The sequence below is a fragment of the Eumetopias jubatus genome, unplaced genomic scaffold (genome assembly GCF_037043125.1).
Source record: "Eumetopias jubatus isolate StellerSeaLion01/CBP00866 unplaced genomic scaffold, mEumJub1_p1.0 scaffold_17, whole genome shotgun sequence".
NCBI lineage: Eukaryota > Metazoa > Chordata > Mammalia > Carnivora > Otariidae > Eumetopias > Eumetopias jubatus.
The window spans coordinates 76,227,330-76,245,513 of record NW_028274823.1 but is presented as its reverse complement, the minus strand read 5'-3'; the positions used below and the strand labels follow the sequence as shown (position 1 = coordinate 76,245,513).

The 18,184-nt window shown below is 38.1% G+C and overlaps 1 protein-coding gene and 1 non-coding gene across 7 annotated transcripts in view; both read left to right on the top strand.

Moving 5' to 3' along the window:
• LYST (lysosomal trafficking regulator) overlaps nt 1-18,184 on the top strand; it is a 163,904-nt gene that overhangs the window by 73,394 nt on the left and 72,326 nt on the right. For all 6 annotated transcript variants that reach the window (XM_028104635.2, XM_028104637.2, XM_028104634.2 and 3 more), the window contains exons 18-24: nt 844-1,017; nt 2,151-2,300; nt 6,296-6,433; nt 10,632-10,830; nt 13,073-13,204; nt 15,626-16,256; nt 16,907-17,084. In XM_028104635.2, coding sequence (XP_027960436.1) covers nt 844-1,017; nt 2,151-2,300; nt 6,296-6,433; nt 10,632-10,830; nt 13,073-13,204; nt 15,626-16,256; nt 16,907-17,084 — 1,602 coding nt within the window. The remainder of the gene's footprint in view (nt 1-843; nt 1,018-2,150; nt 2,301-6,295; nt 6,434-10,631; nt 10,831-13,072; nt 13,205-15,625; nt 16,257-16,906; nt 17,085-18,184) is intronic.
• On the top strand, nt 6,748-6,885 carry LOC114210374 (U4 spliceosomal RNA). The gene has a single exon (XR_015767181.1). It is a non-coding gene; the product is annotated as a U4 spliceosomal RNA (small nuclear RNA).

Sequence of the window (18,184 nt, the reverse complement as noted above, 5' to 3'; positions counted from 1 at the left end):
CACTTAAAACTTAGGAACTTTATTCACTATTTTTCCTCCTCCCCTACAAAAATAAAATTTAGTTTCCTTAAAAACCTTGCATGTTATAGGCTGCCTGTTGAACTGAATGTCTGCCATCCAGCCAAACAGGCAACTTGCAGCCTCCTAGCTGTACCAGGAACTTCTGGCTTTAGGCCTTTACCCCTCTCCTGTCTCTTGCACCCAGCCATCTGCTGTTCCTACTTTCTAGGATTTTGCCGTCTTTCCAGGCCATCTTCTCTCCATTTAGGCTTCCCTAACCCAAGCAGAGTAGAGTCGGAAATAGTTTCTGCGCCCTTGTAACACTCAGATCTCATTCTAGTTTGCCTTTAGTCATGATAATGAGGTGTATGTTTCATTTATAGTAGTTGTCAGAAAGCATTGGTTTAATTACAGTACAAGGCAAATCTGTGGTTTACATAGATCTTGTCTTTTGACTAGATAGTAGGCCCCAATGGGGGCAAGTATCATGCCTTTTAGTTCTTTGTTTTCTTCCACAGCATGTAATGCAGAGCCTTTTTGTTGATGGACTAATCAAAAACCTGAGGCATTTTGCTGACATTTCAGATCACTAATAAAATGCTACTGACTTATACAGTTGTAAATGTTATTTTAGTTCATTTATAGTATAGTATATTTAAGAGACTAAAGATCATGGGATTTATGTCTTTCATTTTTGTTTATTTATAATGCTTGAATAATGAAGTGTGAGCAAAAAAAAGCTTTCAAATAAAACTGATGGATTAATGTTATGTAATAGTAGATAATCATACATGTTAAATTTTTCTCTCAATAAATTAAAATAAATATATATATATTTTTTAGGTTGTGGAACTCAGTAGCTGTGAAGAAACTCAAGCATTAGCACTGAGAGTTATACTCTCATTAACTAAATATAACCAACAGAGAATACATGAATTAGAAAATTGTAATGGACTTTCCATGATTCATCAGGTGTTGATTAAACAAAAATGCATTGTTGGCTTTCATGTTTTGAAGGTATGTCCCCATAAAATTTATTCTTACAGTTTCGTATGCAATGATACTTCTTTCTTCATTAGTCTTCCAACAATAGAATTTTCTGTTTCAGTTACTCCTGAAGAAAACAAAGGAAACTCAACAGTGTATATCTAATCAAACTAAGATACTCTTCTGGTTTTCTTCATCATTTACATAATTACATTTTTGTCTTGTTTAAAGCATTTTAGAAGAGTAAGAGAAAAAAATTAACTCATAGAATTTTAGATCTGGATGAACTGGAGCTGTCTCTTAAGGCTGGCCCCTCATTCTGTAGGTTGATGAAATTAAGACCCACAGAGACAATTGTTGTTTGCCTCAGCTCCCAGTTATGGAAGAGAACCCAGAGTTAGTTTTTTAAAGCTGTATTAGTTTTTATTTTGATCCAGCTATCATTATATACTTAAACACCTTTCTAGCCAAAAGCATTTGGTAACGTGAAACTATTTCTCTTTGAGGGTACTAGTAGTAAGGCAAGAGACTATCTCCTCACCTGCACCCTCAACCCCCCACTCCTTAAAATATCAAGATCCACATTTAAGGCATGAATCCTTAGTACTTTTTGGAAAAGGGCTTGTTTTTCTTTTTTAAAGATTTTATTTACTTGGGAGAAAGAGAGAGCAAGAGAGAGAGAGAGAGAGAACACAAGCAGGGGGGAGAGGTAGAGGGAGAGGGAGAAGCAGGCTCCCCACTGAGTAGGGAGCATGATGCAGGACTCGATCCCAAGGTCCTGGGATCATGACCTGAGCCGAAGGCAGACTTTCAACCGACTGAGCCACCCAGGCACCCTTGGAAAAGTTTTTAAAGCCTAACAGAGTCATCGAATTTTAAAAAATAATGGAAAAACAAATAAAAATAAAAAATAAAAATAGAATGTTTATTTTACCTATGTTTGAAACTGAATAATCATTTACAAATATTTGAAAGCTTGTGTTTTTCTAATTTGAATTGTTTTGCAAAACAAATTAAAAATACTACGTGACATGTTGAATTATTCACTAGTTTTCCTTTGAATTTAATGTTATGACTGCTAAGATTGAAAGCTTAATGTTTCTGTTGAATTTTTGGATTAATCATCTATTAATGCATCTTGTATTAATGCTAATTTTCCATAGACCCTTCTTGAAGGTTGCTGTGGTGAAGATATTATTCATGTCAATGAGAATGGAGAGTTTAAGTTGGATGTAGAGTCTAATGCTATAATCCAAGATGTTAAACTGCTAGAGGAGCTATTGCTTGACTGGAAGATATGGAATAAAGCCAAGGCATGTGCTTTTATTGATTTTATTTCTTTTAAGATTTATTTATTTATTTGAGAGAGAGAGAGAGTGCTCACGCGCACACACGTGTGAATGGCAGGAGGGGCAGAGGGAGAGGGAGATAGAATCTCCAGCAGACTTCCCTCTGAGTGCAAAACCAGACGCAGCGTGGGGCTCACTCTCATGACCCTGAGATCATGACCTGAGCCGAAATCAAGAATCAGATGCTTACCCAGTTGAGCCCCCAGATGCCCCCATGTGCTTTTATTTTTAACGGTAGAAAACATGTGACATAAATTTACCCTCTTAACAATTTTTGTGTGTATAATACAGTATTAACTATATACACTCTGTTGTACAGCAGATATTTAGAACATTTTCATCTTGCTTTACTGAAACTATCCCTATTGAACAACTCCCCCTATTTCTCCTGCCCCCTACCCCAGTCCCTGGCAACCACCACACTATGTTGCTATGAGTTTGATTACTTTAGACATGTCATAGAAGTGTAATCATTCAGTATTTGTCTTTCTGTGATTGGTTTATTTCACTTAGTGTATGTCCTTAATGTTCATTTGCATTGTAGTATATGACAAGATTTCTTTCTTTTGTAACACTGAATAATACCATCGTATGTATATACCACATTTCCTTTATCCTTCCTTCTATCAATAGACATTTAGGTTGCTTCCATATCTTGGATTTTGTGAATAACACTGTAATGGACATGGGTGTGTGAATGTTTCTTTGAGATCCTGTTTTCAGTTCTTTTGGATATATACCCAGAAGTGGGATTGCTGAATTATATAATAATTCCAGTTTTAATTTTTTAAGGAACCTCTACACTATTTTCCATAACAACTGCACCATTTTACAATCCCACCACCAAGGTACAAGGATTCTAATTTCTCCACATCCTTGCCAACAATTGTTATTTTCCGTTTTTTTGATAGTGGCCATCTTATTGGGTATGAGATGATATTTTATTGTGGTTTTGATTTGCATTTCCCTGATATTTAGTGATGATGAGCATCTTTTCATATACTTGTTGGCCATTTGTATATTTTCTTTGGAGAAATGTCTGTTCATGTTCTTTGCCCATTTTTAAAATGAATTATTTGATTTTTTTTGTTATTGAGTTGTAGGAGTTCTCAATATATTTTGATATTAATTCCTCATCTGATATGTGTTTGCAAAGATTTTCTCCCATTCCATAGGTTGGTTGGTTCCTTTGCTGCACAGAGAGACATGTACTTTTAAATATTTATCTAATCATTCTTCTGGAGAACAGAACAAAGTTACTACTTCAATGTAATGTTAATTATAAATGGAAATGTGGAGGTTATTTTCTGTGCAAGTTTTTGAGCAGTCATCGGTAATGCTGAGCTGGAGGGTTAGGATCAGAACTTGGCCTAACTAGAAATAGCTAGAGCAGTACTCAGGCTGGAGAACATGGAGCTCATTCAAATCAGCTGGGGACTTGGATTTAGCATAAACACTCAAAGGGGATCCTGCTAAGAAGAGTCTGGAGAGTCAAGTCAAGGAGAGGTAAATGTACGCACTTCTGAATAGGGCAGCCTAGTTGCCCACGAGTCACAGAGCTGAATCAGGGTATGTAGGGCAAAACTATGAAGTCTTGACTTCATCATAAGCGTAAGTTGAGGAACATGGTTGATATTAGGTCTAGACACAGCATCTCCACAATTGGATGGATGCACTGGTCTTCACAAGGACCCAGCCAGGGAATGAATACAGGGCTATTTCCTTTCTGCTCTAGTTTTTTATTTTTGGGGGGATGGGGCTTGGGGGGGCTTTTTTGTTTGTTTGTTTTTTAAGTAGGCTACATGCCTAGTGTGGAATCCCATGCAGGGCTCGATCTCACGACCCTGAGATCAAGACCTGAGCCAAGATCAAGAGTAGGACTCTCAACCAACTGAGCCACCCAGGTACCCAGTGCCCTAGTTTTAAACAGTCTTGATGGTATAGGCTCATATAAGCTCCTTATTCTAGTGTAGACTAGATTGTCTAGAGCTATTTAGAGATAACAACATTACCATTAAATGTAATTAAAGACCAATCCAAAGTATATGACTTTAGAATTTTTAAAAATTCAGTTATTCCTAGATTTGGCAGTACTTCCCCCAAATTTACTCATTATCAATAATGAGTTGGGAAGCTGAAAGAAACCTTTATAATCTATTATTAATAAAGATAAGTTTTGACCACGCATGCTAGAGGAAAGACAGAATTATTTTTCTAATCTTCCTATAGAAAATTGTATTACAAAAGTATTATTATATGAAGGTACAATCTTCCAGTTATGAAATAAATAAGACATGGGGATGTAAGGTACAGCATAGGGAATGTAGCCAATAATATGATAACAACTTCATATAGTGATGGATGGTAACTGCATTTCTTGTGGTAACCACTTCATAATGTCTATAAAAATTGAATCACTAAGTTGTATACCTGAAACAAATACAATATTGTATGTCAATTATTCTGCAAAAGAAAAAAAAGAAGCAATTAAAGAACATGCAGCCTCACATGGGGGAAAGTATTATAATGTTGTGTTAAGCAGCTAACTGAACTATTGCTTTTTTCTGGACTTTATCGTACTTACCAATTTTTAAAACTTTGTAATTTGTCATGATTTCTTTTCTCATCCCAAATAAATTCTGATTTTCAGAATAAAAAATAACCATATATGTGTATGCATAAAAATATGTGTAATGTCGCATGAAGAAAAAGCAAATGTACAGTGATACCAGATGTCAACACACAGAGGCAGTATAAATATATAGTAAACAGCTCGATTGTAGACCGGAAGGACAAACCTAACTAAATGGTCGGCAGTCGTTGTAGTTAGTATTTCAAAAGAGGATGCTAATTTGGGGTGGTTGATTAAAAAACAAAACATTTTTTTCCTGAATTCAGTAGTGATACACACAAATACTTCTGTGAGTTTGAAATAAGGTTTTCTTTCCTAATGAATAATTTTTAACTGAGTTTGTCTTTTGTTGTTGGTTGTTTACTTTGCCACTGTTCTATTTGGTACTATTTTTCAGACCTGAATCAAGTTTTCATACTTGGGCTGTTTTGTGCTCCCATTCTCATGTGCCTTGTTCTTCTAGGGCATCTTGACCCCTGTCTTATGAAGAGAGAGGCCTTGGTTATAATAGTATGATTAAATCTGTCAAATCCATGGCCTTTTCATTGTTCATTGCCATCAAGTAATGGCAGGAGAACTAGCAAGACCTGCAGCCCAAACCAGTTAATTTTGTCTCTTATTAACAGCTTTGCCGAAAGGTCATTTGGGACAATAAAATGAGGTGAAGGTTATCTTTCAGTATTAGCTATCTATAGAAGATTCCTCTTTCTCCATTACTGAGGGTAATTTAAGATTGATTCTACATGGAAGAATCATTTTTAAGGCACCTTAAAAGGATGTTTGAAGATACACAATAGTCATGCACAGAATTCTATTATTTGGACTTAAAAGTAAATCAATCCAAAAATGCAGAATTTTCACATTGTCAGTGAGTTTTTTCAATTTAGTGCAATTTGTTGTAAATTATTTAATTAAGTACTGTATACACAAATTATAGAAGTTTATGCATTTTTACTAATACTCTTTGAAAATAAATTATTTGGAAACGATTATATTGATAATGTGTGTTTCTCTATGTTGAATAAATCCCTCAAAATAATTCATCTATTGAAAATACTGTGTATTAGATAACGTCGCAGAAAGGTTAATGTACTGAAGCACCTAATACAATGTTGCATTCAACATAAGTATTTAGAAATGCGCTATTGGTTTTAAAAAAAAAAACAATAATAATAGTGTGGAGTAATTTTAAGATTTGCTTTTTCAGATAAATTTAATCTTTGACTCTGAATATGCACACAGTGATGGACTGGTATATGTCTTCTAAAAAGGATGTAGCATGTTTTTCAGTGACCACGTACTGATTGGTATGTGTTTATTTTCTCAGCAAGGAGCATGGGAAACGCTGCTGGCAGCTCTAGAAGTCCTCATCAGAGCGGATCACCACCAGCAGGTCTTTAATATTAAGCAGTTACTGAAAGCCCGAGTGGTCCATCACTTTCTACTGACTTGTCAGGTTTTGCAGGTAACTTTTCACGTAACTTTACATTGGGAGATATTTTCCACAATCATTTGTTTAGTAACTCAGTACTGTGAACTCACATTTTTGTGGGACTTTCAATGGAAGGAATTTTTTTTTTTCTCCATCTTCCCTATTCTCCTGGATTCTTTCCTCCCAACCCCTGCCTCCTACAGCTTGACCTTCGCACTTCCATCATTCCTAACTCAATTACAAAAGAACAACAACTACTGTATTTCTGCGATGTCTCTATGTTGGAATAGAATAATAATTTTGTAACCTCTTGAATATCAACAATAGGAAAATTTTAACTTGTGGTAAGCTTTGCATAGTGGCAGAATGGTGGCCAGTGAGGTTTATCTGAGGCATGATTACTGCTAACTGAAACTTATCCCACATTCCTTAAATAACAAGTGCAGGTATGTTTTGTTTTAATAAGTATGGATTTGCCGAAGATCTGTTATATGTACCAGAAGTAGCATATTGAAAATATCCAAAATATTATACATGAAAAAGTGGCACACTCACCTCACCAGTAGTGTCTGTGCTATGACCTGGCTTCTAGTTAAATCTTTTGCTCTGCCTTCACAGATGTCCTTAAATTTATCACTTTGGTCAGTGTACAAGAGTATTTTTCAAGGTCGTTTATTTTTTTTAGTGAGGCATCTAGTAGGACTTTATCAGGTTGGATAAGTTCAGATGTTCCCTGAGAGCAGTAATATTTCTGTTTTTAATGCCTTTGTTTGGATGACACCAGGGGCTTCCCATTGCACTTGGGATAAAATCCAGACTCTGTGACAATATCTAAAGAGAGCCTATATGCTCTGGTGACCACACCAGCCTCCCCTCATGCCACTGCAGCCCCCTGGCTTTTTTTCTGTTCCTTAAACAAGTGAGTCTTTTCCCCTCTCAGGGCACATGATATTTTTTCTGACTGAGAAGTTATTGATCCTTTTCTTTCCATCTGGCCTGCTTCTCCTTCATATCTCACTTTAAAGTTACTTCCTGAGAGAAGCCCTCCCTTCTCTATGCATCTAGAGTAACCCTTGCCCTTCCCCCCGACTCACTCCATGCATCTGCATTTGTTAGTGTCATGTCCTCATTTCTGAAATTCTGGTTTATTTCCCTCTGTAAACCTGCTGAAGGCAAGGATAATGTTTTTTTCTTTTTGTTTTTGATTATTTTTTTAATTTAAATTCAATTAATTAACATATAATGTACTATTAGCTACAGAGGTAGAGTTCAGTGATTCATCAGTCTTATATAACACCCAGTGTCCTATTACATCACGTGCCCTCCTTAATGTCCATTACCCAGTTGCCCCATCCCCCCACCCCCTCCCCTCCAGCAGATAATGTTTTTTCTTGATCACACTGTAACTCCAGTACCTGGCACATACAGGCACCCAATAAATATTTGTTGAATGAATGAATTCTAAAAAAACAAAAAAACATTTTATTGCCTTTCTTTGGCCCTGTGGTAAATTAGACTGCTGTCTTCAGGAATACAATACAGTATGCTCAGAGGCTCACTGCTTACTTGCTGAATAGTTTATGTAACATTTATACAGCAATTTTTCTCTAAATCAGTTTTCTTTGTATATCCACTTTGAAACTTGCTGACTAATTTTCAAAAAGTTCACAAGACAGTGTGAAGTTCTTATTCAGTCTTTCCATGTCAGAAAAGTAACACTTGTAAACTAGGAGATCTCTCTCTCTCTCTATATATATATATATATACTCATTTCCATATATTTATAAAAATGCTAGAAAAATCGAGGTACCAATTCCTTTTCCTGAAAAATATATTTCTTCATCCTTCTTCATTCAAAGAGCCCATTATCAAATTAACAGCTAGTTATTAAGAATTGTTTTATGTTAGGTATTGTGGGAAGTATATAAAGAAATGAACTTAATTATTGTCTTTATGGTATCTCAGGGTATTTAAGAAAGATTGATAAATTGGTAATATGTTGGCTGTGGGGCCATTTCATTAGTTCATGAGTACAGTGTAAAGAACCTGAACTCAGGTGATGAAAAGAGGAGTGTAAAAGTCGGGAGCAAATGTGAAGGAGATTGTAAAGGGGATTAATAGGGCTTGATTCTGTCTAAATAGGAGCTATAGGAGAAATGAAATGTACGATGCAAAATTTCCACCTGGGAGACTAGAAGGATGATAGCATCATGAAAGAAGGAATTGTACACGCAAGTTCTGTAGCTTATCCATTCTGCATCTGAGATTACAGTGGGGCGTTCAGTGGCCGTGACCACTGGACACGTAGATGTGCAAGATTGGAACCAGGGACACGGATGAGAGGGACAGATGGGGGACTGTCTGCACTGAAGCCGCAGGGACAGATAAACACTACAAGATACACAGTGTAGTGAAAGGATCGAAGAGGGCTGTGGCTTGCACCTCCAGAAATACCCATTTTCAGGTGTGAAACAGGAAAAAGAAACTGTTAAAAGATGTAGAAAGAGTAGTTGAAGAGCTAAGGGAAGAACCAGGAAACAGTGAAGTGAAAGCCCAGGGTGGGCAGAGGGGGAAAGGAAAAGGTGGTCTCCAGGGCCAAATAATGTGGAAAGTTCAAAGAAAATGGGGACAGGTAAAGGGCCACTGACAAATTCTAAATGACTCGCAAGAATCATTAAGGAATGAAGAAGGCAGGAACCAGGTTTCAGGGACTTTAGGCAGCACGTGTGGTGGATTCATTGGAGATAGTGAAAATAAATAATGATTAAAAAGTCTAGCAGCAAACGAAGAGAGAAACAGAAAGTTAACAAAAGGTTCCCAAAATTCAAGTTAAGGGAATTTTTTTTGGAAAAAGAGAGTAGGGGGAGGGGCAGAAGGAGAGTCAGAATCTTTTTTTTTTTTGAGAGAGAGAGAGACAGACAGAGTCTGAAGCAGGCTCCATGCCCAGCACGGAGCCCCGATGTGGGGCTTGATCTGACAATCCTGAGATCATGGCCTGAGCCAAAGTCAAGAGTGAGACACTTAACTAACTGAGCCACCCAGGTGCCCCAGGGGATTTTTTTCTTTTTTAATGAAGTAGGATACCAGTGGCTATTTGTAAGGGGTCAGTGGAAAGGACAAGACTGAGGAAACATGGCCTGGGATGGACTTGGGAATGAACGGCTGGGGTGGCGACCAGGAAGGGGGAAGGCACCAGGGGCACAATTCCGAAATAAGGCAGATGGCTATGGCAGAAGTAACACTGATGTAGCAATTCCACAAGAGTAAATGAAGAAAAGTGGGTGTAGAGAGGTATCATTTTTCGGATGTATCACATCCATGTACAGGGAGAGGGAAGATGAGGAAGTTTAACTCCCTTGGTGTTGATCTAGAGGCCAACTGCTCCCTATTGGGGGTGGAGTTGGGGAGTATAAATAATTTATTTATACCTGTCTTTATGTTTAGTAATTGCTTGGCATTCTCCCAGATCTTCTTATACCAGGCAATCGATGATGCCGCAGAGAAGGTTCAGAGGTCTGGGTGTGAGTTATAGCTGCACTACTTACGTGTTTTCTGTGTGGTTTAAGGTAGTCATATAATCACTTTGAGCTTCACAGTCTAGAAATGAAGGGTAAAACCTGTCAGAGCTGCGTTTGAAAGAGCTTGGTAAACTGGCACACACTGTAGTAATATAATCGATTTTGTCTATCAGGAATTTCTCCTTGTGATCCCTTTGTAGTAGTACAGAGACAATGGTAGTAGTCATAATAGTACGACTCTTAGCTGGCATTTATGTGGGGCTTCCTTTATGTGAGGTCTCTTCCAAGAGTCTGTGTCATTTAATCCTTATGACAACCCTATGAAGTAACATGATTATTCCCATATTATAGATAAACTGAGGCATGGAGATATTAAATATGCCCCCATATCACCCAGCTAGTGAGTGGGGAAGCCAGAATGCACAGCTAGGTGGTTTGGCTTCTGAGCCAGGCTTGTGTTTGCCACAATATAACTTCGCCTTGTTAATTAAAATAAATGGGCTAGAAGTAAGTTGCCATTGGTTTTAATGAATTTTTAATGGCAAGATTGCTTGAATTGAGAAGTAGCAACTCAGTTTAATGGTAAATATGGTCAGACTAGGGTAGTAAACCAACACAATTCTGTCTTAAATGGAATCTGTTGCTTAAACGAAAAATGTTGGTTAAGTTGACAGTTCTCTTTAAATCTAAAGAGAGTTTTTTTATTTTTTCAGGAACACAAAGAGGGGCAGCTTACCTCCATGCCCCGAGAGGTTTGTAGATCATTTGTGAAAATTATAGCAGAAGTCCTTGGATCTCCTCCAGATTTGGAATTATTGACAGTTATCTTCAATTTCCTTTTAGCAGTTCACCCTCCTACTAATACTTACGTTTGTCACAACCCCACAAACTTCTACTTTTCTTTGCACATAGGTAGGTATAATCATTTTTTGTTAGATACTGGCTATCTTAGTTTTCATTATTTTTCTTCCCACTCGATCCACATTTGTTTGATATTCATTGACTGGCTTCTATGTGCTAGAAACTGCCCTAATCACACACTGGGATTGGGACAGGGCAAAGGGCTGTAGAATGAACCAGACACAGGCTCTGCCTTCAGAGAGCTTCACTGCCAAGAGGAGAGAGGAGACAAATACTCAAATATCTATAGTAAGAAACAATATCTGGTAAGTACCTAATAGAGTCAAAAGAAGGACTGATTAGATTTTAGAGGAGTGAGGGTCTCATCAGACAGCTGTGGAGAAAGAAGATTTAATACATTTTATATCTGACATGGGCATTGAAGAATTTAGGTAGAATTTGAGAGGTTTCCAGGTAAAGAGAATGACTTAAAGGGAGAAAAAAATAGAGAAAATAAAGAATAATGAATTTTACCCAAGTCTAGGGATCTCTAAAGGATCAGTGAGGAAACAATACCATAAATATAGTTTGGGACCGTCACTTATTTATTTTCCCCCCTAAGATCATATTAAATGGGTCCTTGAATGTGAGGCCAGAGAATATGAACTTATATTCTATTTAGGGGGCCACTGAAGGGTTTTGTTTTGTTGTTTTGTTTGTTTTGAGCAAAGAAATATGATGGAATTAAATTGCTGCAATAAAATTCAGGAAAGAGAAACTACCCACATAGAAGTAAGTGGAAGCTCTGAGACTAGATGAGACCACTGAAGAAAAGTATAGAGAGAGAGTGAGGGAAAAAGGAGGCAAAGGCTAGAACTAAAGAAAGAGTAATTAGCATAAGAGAAAGATGGAATAACTAGGGTTTTAAAAGCACCAGGAAAATGTAATGTGGTAAGAAAGCACGCAAGAATGTACCTATGAGAAAACTAGATAGTAAATTTAGAGAGGAAAACTGGTTGTAAAACAGGCATTTAGGAATGTAATAAATGAATAAAATGATTCAACAGCAGTAAAAATCCAAATGGAAACAGACAACATGACTTTGTGTTTGGTTCAGCACACATTTAGTGAATAAAGTACTGTCAAGATTCTGGAAACAGGGTAGTTGCAAAGATGAGTAAAATGTGGTCCACTCCTATACGAAGCTCACAGCCTAGCTGAGGGGAAAGAGACATAAACAGGTGATGACATCATGTGGAAAGCACAGTGATAGAAATATTCTGTTTTCTGGAAGCATAGAGCCCGGTGAGGAGGTGTTTCCTGGAGGAGGTGATGCCCACTTAAAGGCTGGGGAGGAGTTGAAGGGAAGGGGCTTCCAAACAAAGCAAACAGCTTGATTGGGAGCTGTGAGAAATAGGCGTACAGAACTGTCCCGGCAGACAGAAGGCTGGAAGGGGTCTGGAGGCAGATCACGGAGATTCTCGTAGACAAGAAGTTTGGACTTTATCCAGAGTGTTAAGGAGGCAACAGAGAGCTACTGGAAGGTTCTTAGCAGGGGTTGACATTTGATAGAATTCTGAAAGCTATGAGGATTTGAGGGTGACCAGATGTCCATCGCAGATACCGTTTGGAAGTCTGTGACAGGCCTCCAGGTGGGAGATGAGCGCCCGCGTTATAGCACTGTGCTCGGGACAAGAGGAGTTCAAGAAGCAGAATCAAGTCAGCAGAACCTGGAGACTGACTTCACGTGGATAAAGGAAAGGTAGTGGTCAAGGGTGAATCCTGAGTTCTACTTAGGAAATGGGTGCTTCTGCCAAATGGACCAGAGAACAAAACAGAAGGACTGAATTTAGGGCAGAAAGAGGGTTCAGATTTAGATTTGTAGCATTTATGGTGCATTTTAAGAAATCAAGCCATTGAATTTACAAGTCTGAAGCTCAGAAAGGACGATTAAGCTGAAGTGTGGAGTCATCCTGGACATTGAAGGAGATATATAAAAATATAGGACAGAGTCCTTTCCTCAAAGAGTGAGGTGAACAGTTAGCTGTTCAAATATAGAAATAAATATAAGTATAGTTGCAATTCAAAGAAAATAAAAGTTAACGTGGCAAGTAACAGTAAAAAAAAATCTACACCTGAGAAATAATAGCGTGTACTTGCATAGCAAATGCGCTTTAGTATAAAACTTGCCATATTTTTTCACTTTGAACGTCTTTTCATAAAAATTTATATTTAATGATTTGCTTTTGAAATTATATTTTTGTTTTATCCTTCTAAAAATTTTTACTGTCTCAAGATTTTTTTTTGATTCTAGATGGCAAGATCTTTCAGGAGAAAGTCCAGTCAATCATATACCTGAGACATTCCAGCAGTGGAGGAAAGTCTGTTCCTAGCCCTGGATTTATGGTAATAAGCCCATCTGGTTTTACTGCTTCACCGCCTGAAGGTAAACATAAACAATAATGAAAGTGTAACCCTTCCTGATATAGTTCTGAATATTAGCAGATAAATAAATTGTACATGTTTTCGCAGTATGATATACGTGATATTCAGATCAAATAAATGGAAGGTTAAAACAAAATTACAGAATATATTTAAGGAATGCATTTCATTACTTTCTGGGATCAGCAGCTCACACTCAGTATAACAAGAGATACTCCAGAGAATTAGGGAACAGAAGAGGTGCATGCTGTCTTGCTCTGGAATTCTCTGTCCCCTTTTATCACGGTGATTTGTCTTTCATTAAGTTTCTGATTTATTTTCCCATTTTCTTCAAAAGCTTTGTTTGACTTACTCTCTCCTTTCTACCTAAACATCATTCTAGACAATGATCAGCCTGTACTCCAGCTTCTCATTCTTGGACTCTGGGGACCTTTCCTTCTACTTTATCTTACCAGTATACATGGACTTCATCATCATCAAGAAGACTTCCCAGCTCTGAAACTCCAGTACCCCACTCTCTGATAACAACCTCCTATCTTTCTGGTTTCTTTATCACCATCCCATGTTCCCTTCTGCCTGTTTTCCCCATCCAGCCTAGATCCCATTAGCCAGTTATTTTCTTGATACTGCCTTCAGCTTCCTTGTCCCCTTGCCTTTTGGCGTTCTTGACCTAAGAAACCCCAACCTTGCCTCAGTATAACTATCCTCACGCTGCTGAAAGCTGCTGAAGAGAATTCCTGTCTTTACAAGGGTCTCCAACTGTAGCTGGCCTTTTAATGCTGCCCTGTCATTCTTCAGTATGTTCAAAATCAATTCCCTCTTCTATTTCCATAGCAATCTTTAAGCTTACAGTACTTTTCTGTCTTCCTAACTTAACAACTACCTCATCTCTACTTTTTACAGAGAAACAATAGGAACATGTCTCCTAGTTGCAAACTGGCTGTGTTTCTTTTCCTTTCCTGACAGATGCTGTCTTCCAGAGAAGAGGGATGTGTTTTAATTGGTTTTATTTGGAATTTTATAGGAAATGTCTATCCTTAACATCACTGTGCATCACTATAAACATTTTCAAGTACAATCATTCCCCCCTTTTTTCCAGGTCTTTTGAACAGAAACTTTCAGCAGCCTTAGCACTAGGAAAAACTTCCGAGCTATGGAGCTATTATTGCCAAAAAGCCTGTGCTCTAAAACAGTTCATCCAGTGCCTATTTACCATCCAGAACATCAGTGTTCTCAAGTTTTAGCAGGCAAAAGAAAGTACCTGGAGAGCTTGTTAAAACACAGATCTTTGGGCCCCTCCCTCATATATTCCGATTCAGTAGGTCCAGGGTGGTGCCTGAGAATGTCCCTTTGTAACGATCACACAGGTAGTGTTTGCTGATCTCCATGCTGCTGGCGCACAAACCACACCTTGAACAGCATTCACTTTATCCCGTGCACTTAGAATGACAGTGATTTCTCCTTTGGTAAGGAGCATCAAAAGCAGCAAACTGGACAGCTATAACAGGAAGTCAAAAAACTATTGCTTCTCACTAATAGCATCAAGAAGTAACTACAGAAATGGATGAGAGACAGAACAGTCTAGGGCCATCTAGTCTAGTAATTGTAACAACGAGTATGAGTATTACTTCTGTTTATTGAGCACTTATTATATGCTAGACACTATCCTGGGAGCATCACAAATATGATCTCACTTAATCCTTAAAGCAGCCTTGCAAAGTAGATACTCTGAATCCTCCTTTTACATTTATAGAAACTAACACACAAATAACTAAATGATTAATTAAGGCCACCTAACCAACAGAACTATCACATGAGGGCACCTGGGTGGCTAAGTCGATGAAGCATCTGCCTTCGGCTCATGAGATCCTGAGATCTGGCCCCACATTGGGCTCCCTGCTCAGTGGGGAGTCTGCTTCTCCCTCTCCCTCTGTCCCTCTCCCCTCCCCCATGCTGGTACGTGCTCTGTCTCTCAAATAAATAAAATCTTTTTTAAAAAAAAAAAAAAGAACCATCACTTAAATCCAGTTATATCTTGTTGAGAAGCCCACACTTTTCTACTACATCAAACTATATCCTAGTGAGTGCTAGCCTGAAGTAAATTTTCGCTTAATTCACTTAATTTCACTACAGTAGAGCCATTAATCCTAATGACTTCGAATCATTCAGTCAACACTGTATTTTGTTAAGGAGACAGGAAAAGACATACATTTTTGGAAGATTTTAATAAAAAGTAGTTAAAAGGAAAAATAGTTTGAGCACTTAAGAATTTTAAGCACTAGTTACTAGGAACATTACCCTATGTGGATTCTTTTAACATTGCTAGATAAATGGGTCATTGCTGTGGTTGTGACTGATAGTGCAGAAAACAGGTGGTCCCACTTCATAGATTTGTAAAGAGTATTTTTCTTTCTACTCTCACCAGGAAACAAGTCCTGTAATATTATCCCACAACGGATGACCACCAACATGCTGCGTTCTAGAAGCCTACCAGCATTTCCTACTGTTTCACCTCGAACGCAACCACAAAAACGGACTGGAAGTTTGGGTTATAGTATTGACAAGTTACAAAATATTGCAGATAATTATGTTGCTTCTCAAGCAGAGAAACTGAATTCTCTGGTGAGTTCCGAGACCCTGAAAAAAGGTAAAGAGGATGCGTTTGTCAGTGGCTTTGAGTCTGCAAAAGCTGCGTGTGAAATGGAAGCTGCCCTTTCAGCCTGCGCCTCTGTCAGTGGTGTCCCAAAGGGAACATTGGGATTTCCGGGGGTCAGAGTTGATCATAAAGAATTGGCAGCAGAACCCAGATCAGACGATGACAGTCCTGGGGACGAGCCCTGCCCACGCCGACCTGATTACCTAAAGGGACTGGCTTCATTCCAGCAAAGCCACAGCACTACTGCAAGTCTAGGGCTAGCTTTTCCTTCCCAGAATGGATCCGCAGCCGTTGGACGTTGGCCGAGTCTTGTTGATAGGAACACCACCGATGAGTGGGAGAACTTTGCCTTTTCTCTGGGTTATGAGCCAAACTCCAGCCGAACTGCAAGTACTCACAGGTACTCACATGATTTTGCAGGCCCCCCTCTTTGTCTTACTATTCTTGGAAGAATCTCTACCCTTCTAGAAATGTCTTCATTATGTCACTTCCCATCTACAACATATATAATAACAAACAGAAAGGTACCTTTCTCTTTATTTGAATGCTAGCTAGTATTGAATTCTATATTTTGCCCAAGGCCAAACCATAAATAGTTACTAAAGAAAAAAATGTCTTCTGGTCTATTTAATTCTTACAGTTATTAGAGAAAAACTCTTCGGGGAAGCTATAAGATTTATAGCAGCAAGTAGCAACATACTGCGAGAGTTTCTGTGGTGATGGGAATGTTTTGCCTGTGCCGTGAGGTACAGTAGACACTGGTCAAATATGCCTGTTGAATGCTTGAGAGGTGGCTAATGCCCACCACCCTATTGCACATGATAGCTGTGGAATAGAATGGTGTTTAATAGACTGTATGCCTCAACTGTATCGCTGATGAATAAAATGAAAAAAAGTGATGGCACATTTGCTAGTCACAGTTAAACATTTTATGAACCTTTGTTTCACAGGTTAAAATTATTACTATTCCTTACAGTGCTTTCAGGTAATCATTATGTACTTGTCTTCCTGATAATTGTGTTAGTAAGACTTTTGGGGTCTCTGTTTTAGTGTAACGGAAGACTGTTTGGTACCTATATGCTGTGGATTATATGAGCTCTTAAGTGGAGTTCTTCTCATCCTGCCCGATGTTATGCTTCAAGATGTGATGGACAAGCTCATTCAGGCAGATACACTTTTAGTCCTCGTTAACCACCCATCACCTGCTATACAACAAGGAGTTATTAAAGTAAGGACAAATTCTAGATGTGTTGTTGTTTTAATATGTGTTAAAGTAGACCTAAAGCTTTATTTTATTCTAAGGAGTAATGAACCAATATACACTTGACCCTTGAACAACACGGGTTTGAACTGCGTGGGTCCACTTAATACATGCAAACTTTTTTTATAAATAGAGTACTGCAAATATACTTTCTCCTCCTTATGATTTGCTTAATCACACTTTCTTTTCTCAAGCTTACTTTATTGTAAGAATACAGTATAGAATACGTAGAACATACAGACTGTGTGTTCATCGACTGTTTATATTCTTAGTAAGGCTCCCAGTCAACAAGAGGCTATTAGTAGTTAAGGTTGGGGGAGTCAGAAGTCATATGCAGATTTTCAGCTGTGGGGGGTCATTCATGGGTCAACTGTAGTTTGTTACTTCTTAGTCATTTTTTATATGTATTATCATGCAATTTTAAGCTCTCCTCCATATATAGATTCATACCCATATGTTTTTTAAGTCTACCAACTACAAGGAACACATAGTTCATTGGAAATCTTTCCTGCAGGGTAGTATCAAATCTTAAACATTTACTTCAAGTTTTAGCTCAGCTGTCACCTTTTCAGAGACCCAATCACCTTTCAGAATAGCTTCCCTCTAGTGTCCAACTCCTCATTTATTCTAGCATCCCAGGTATGTCTTGGAATTATCTTTTTATTCTATCTGTGTGCTTGTTCTTTCACTCTCCCACACTGACATATCAGCTCCATGAGGATGGGCATCTTGTGTCTAGTGCACACTAGGTACTAAGCATAGTGTTGAATGAATAAACGTTTGATATGATTGGTTTCCATTAGAAAACAACCCAATATTGAAATGGTCTTTTAGAGATTCTCATTTTCTTTAGTTTGTCTTAAGTAGGATGTTTTTTGAAGCACTTGCAGTTCAACACAGTATTTATTGAGCTTCCATCCCATGTGCAAAACACTGGGCTAGTTGCTAGGTGGGGTATAAAGTAGAGCGATTTCCACATTCCAGGCGTTTATAGTCTAGTGAGGGAGAAAGACATCTACCCAACTAAATAAAATGTAAAGACTTCTTGTGATGGGTGCTTCAATGGC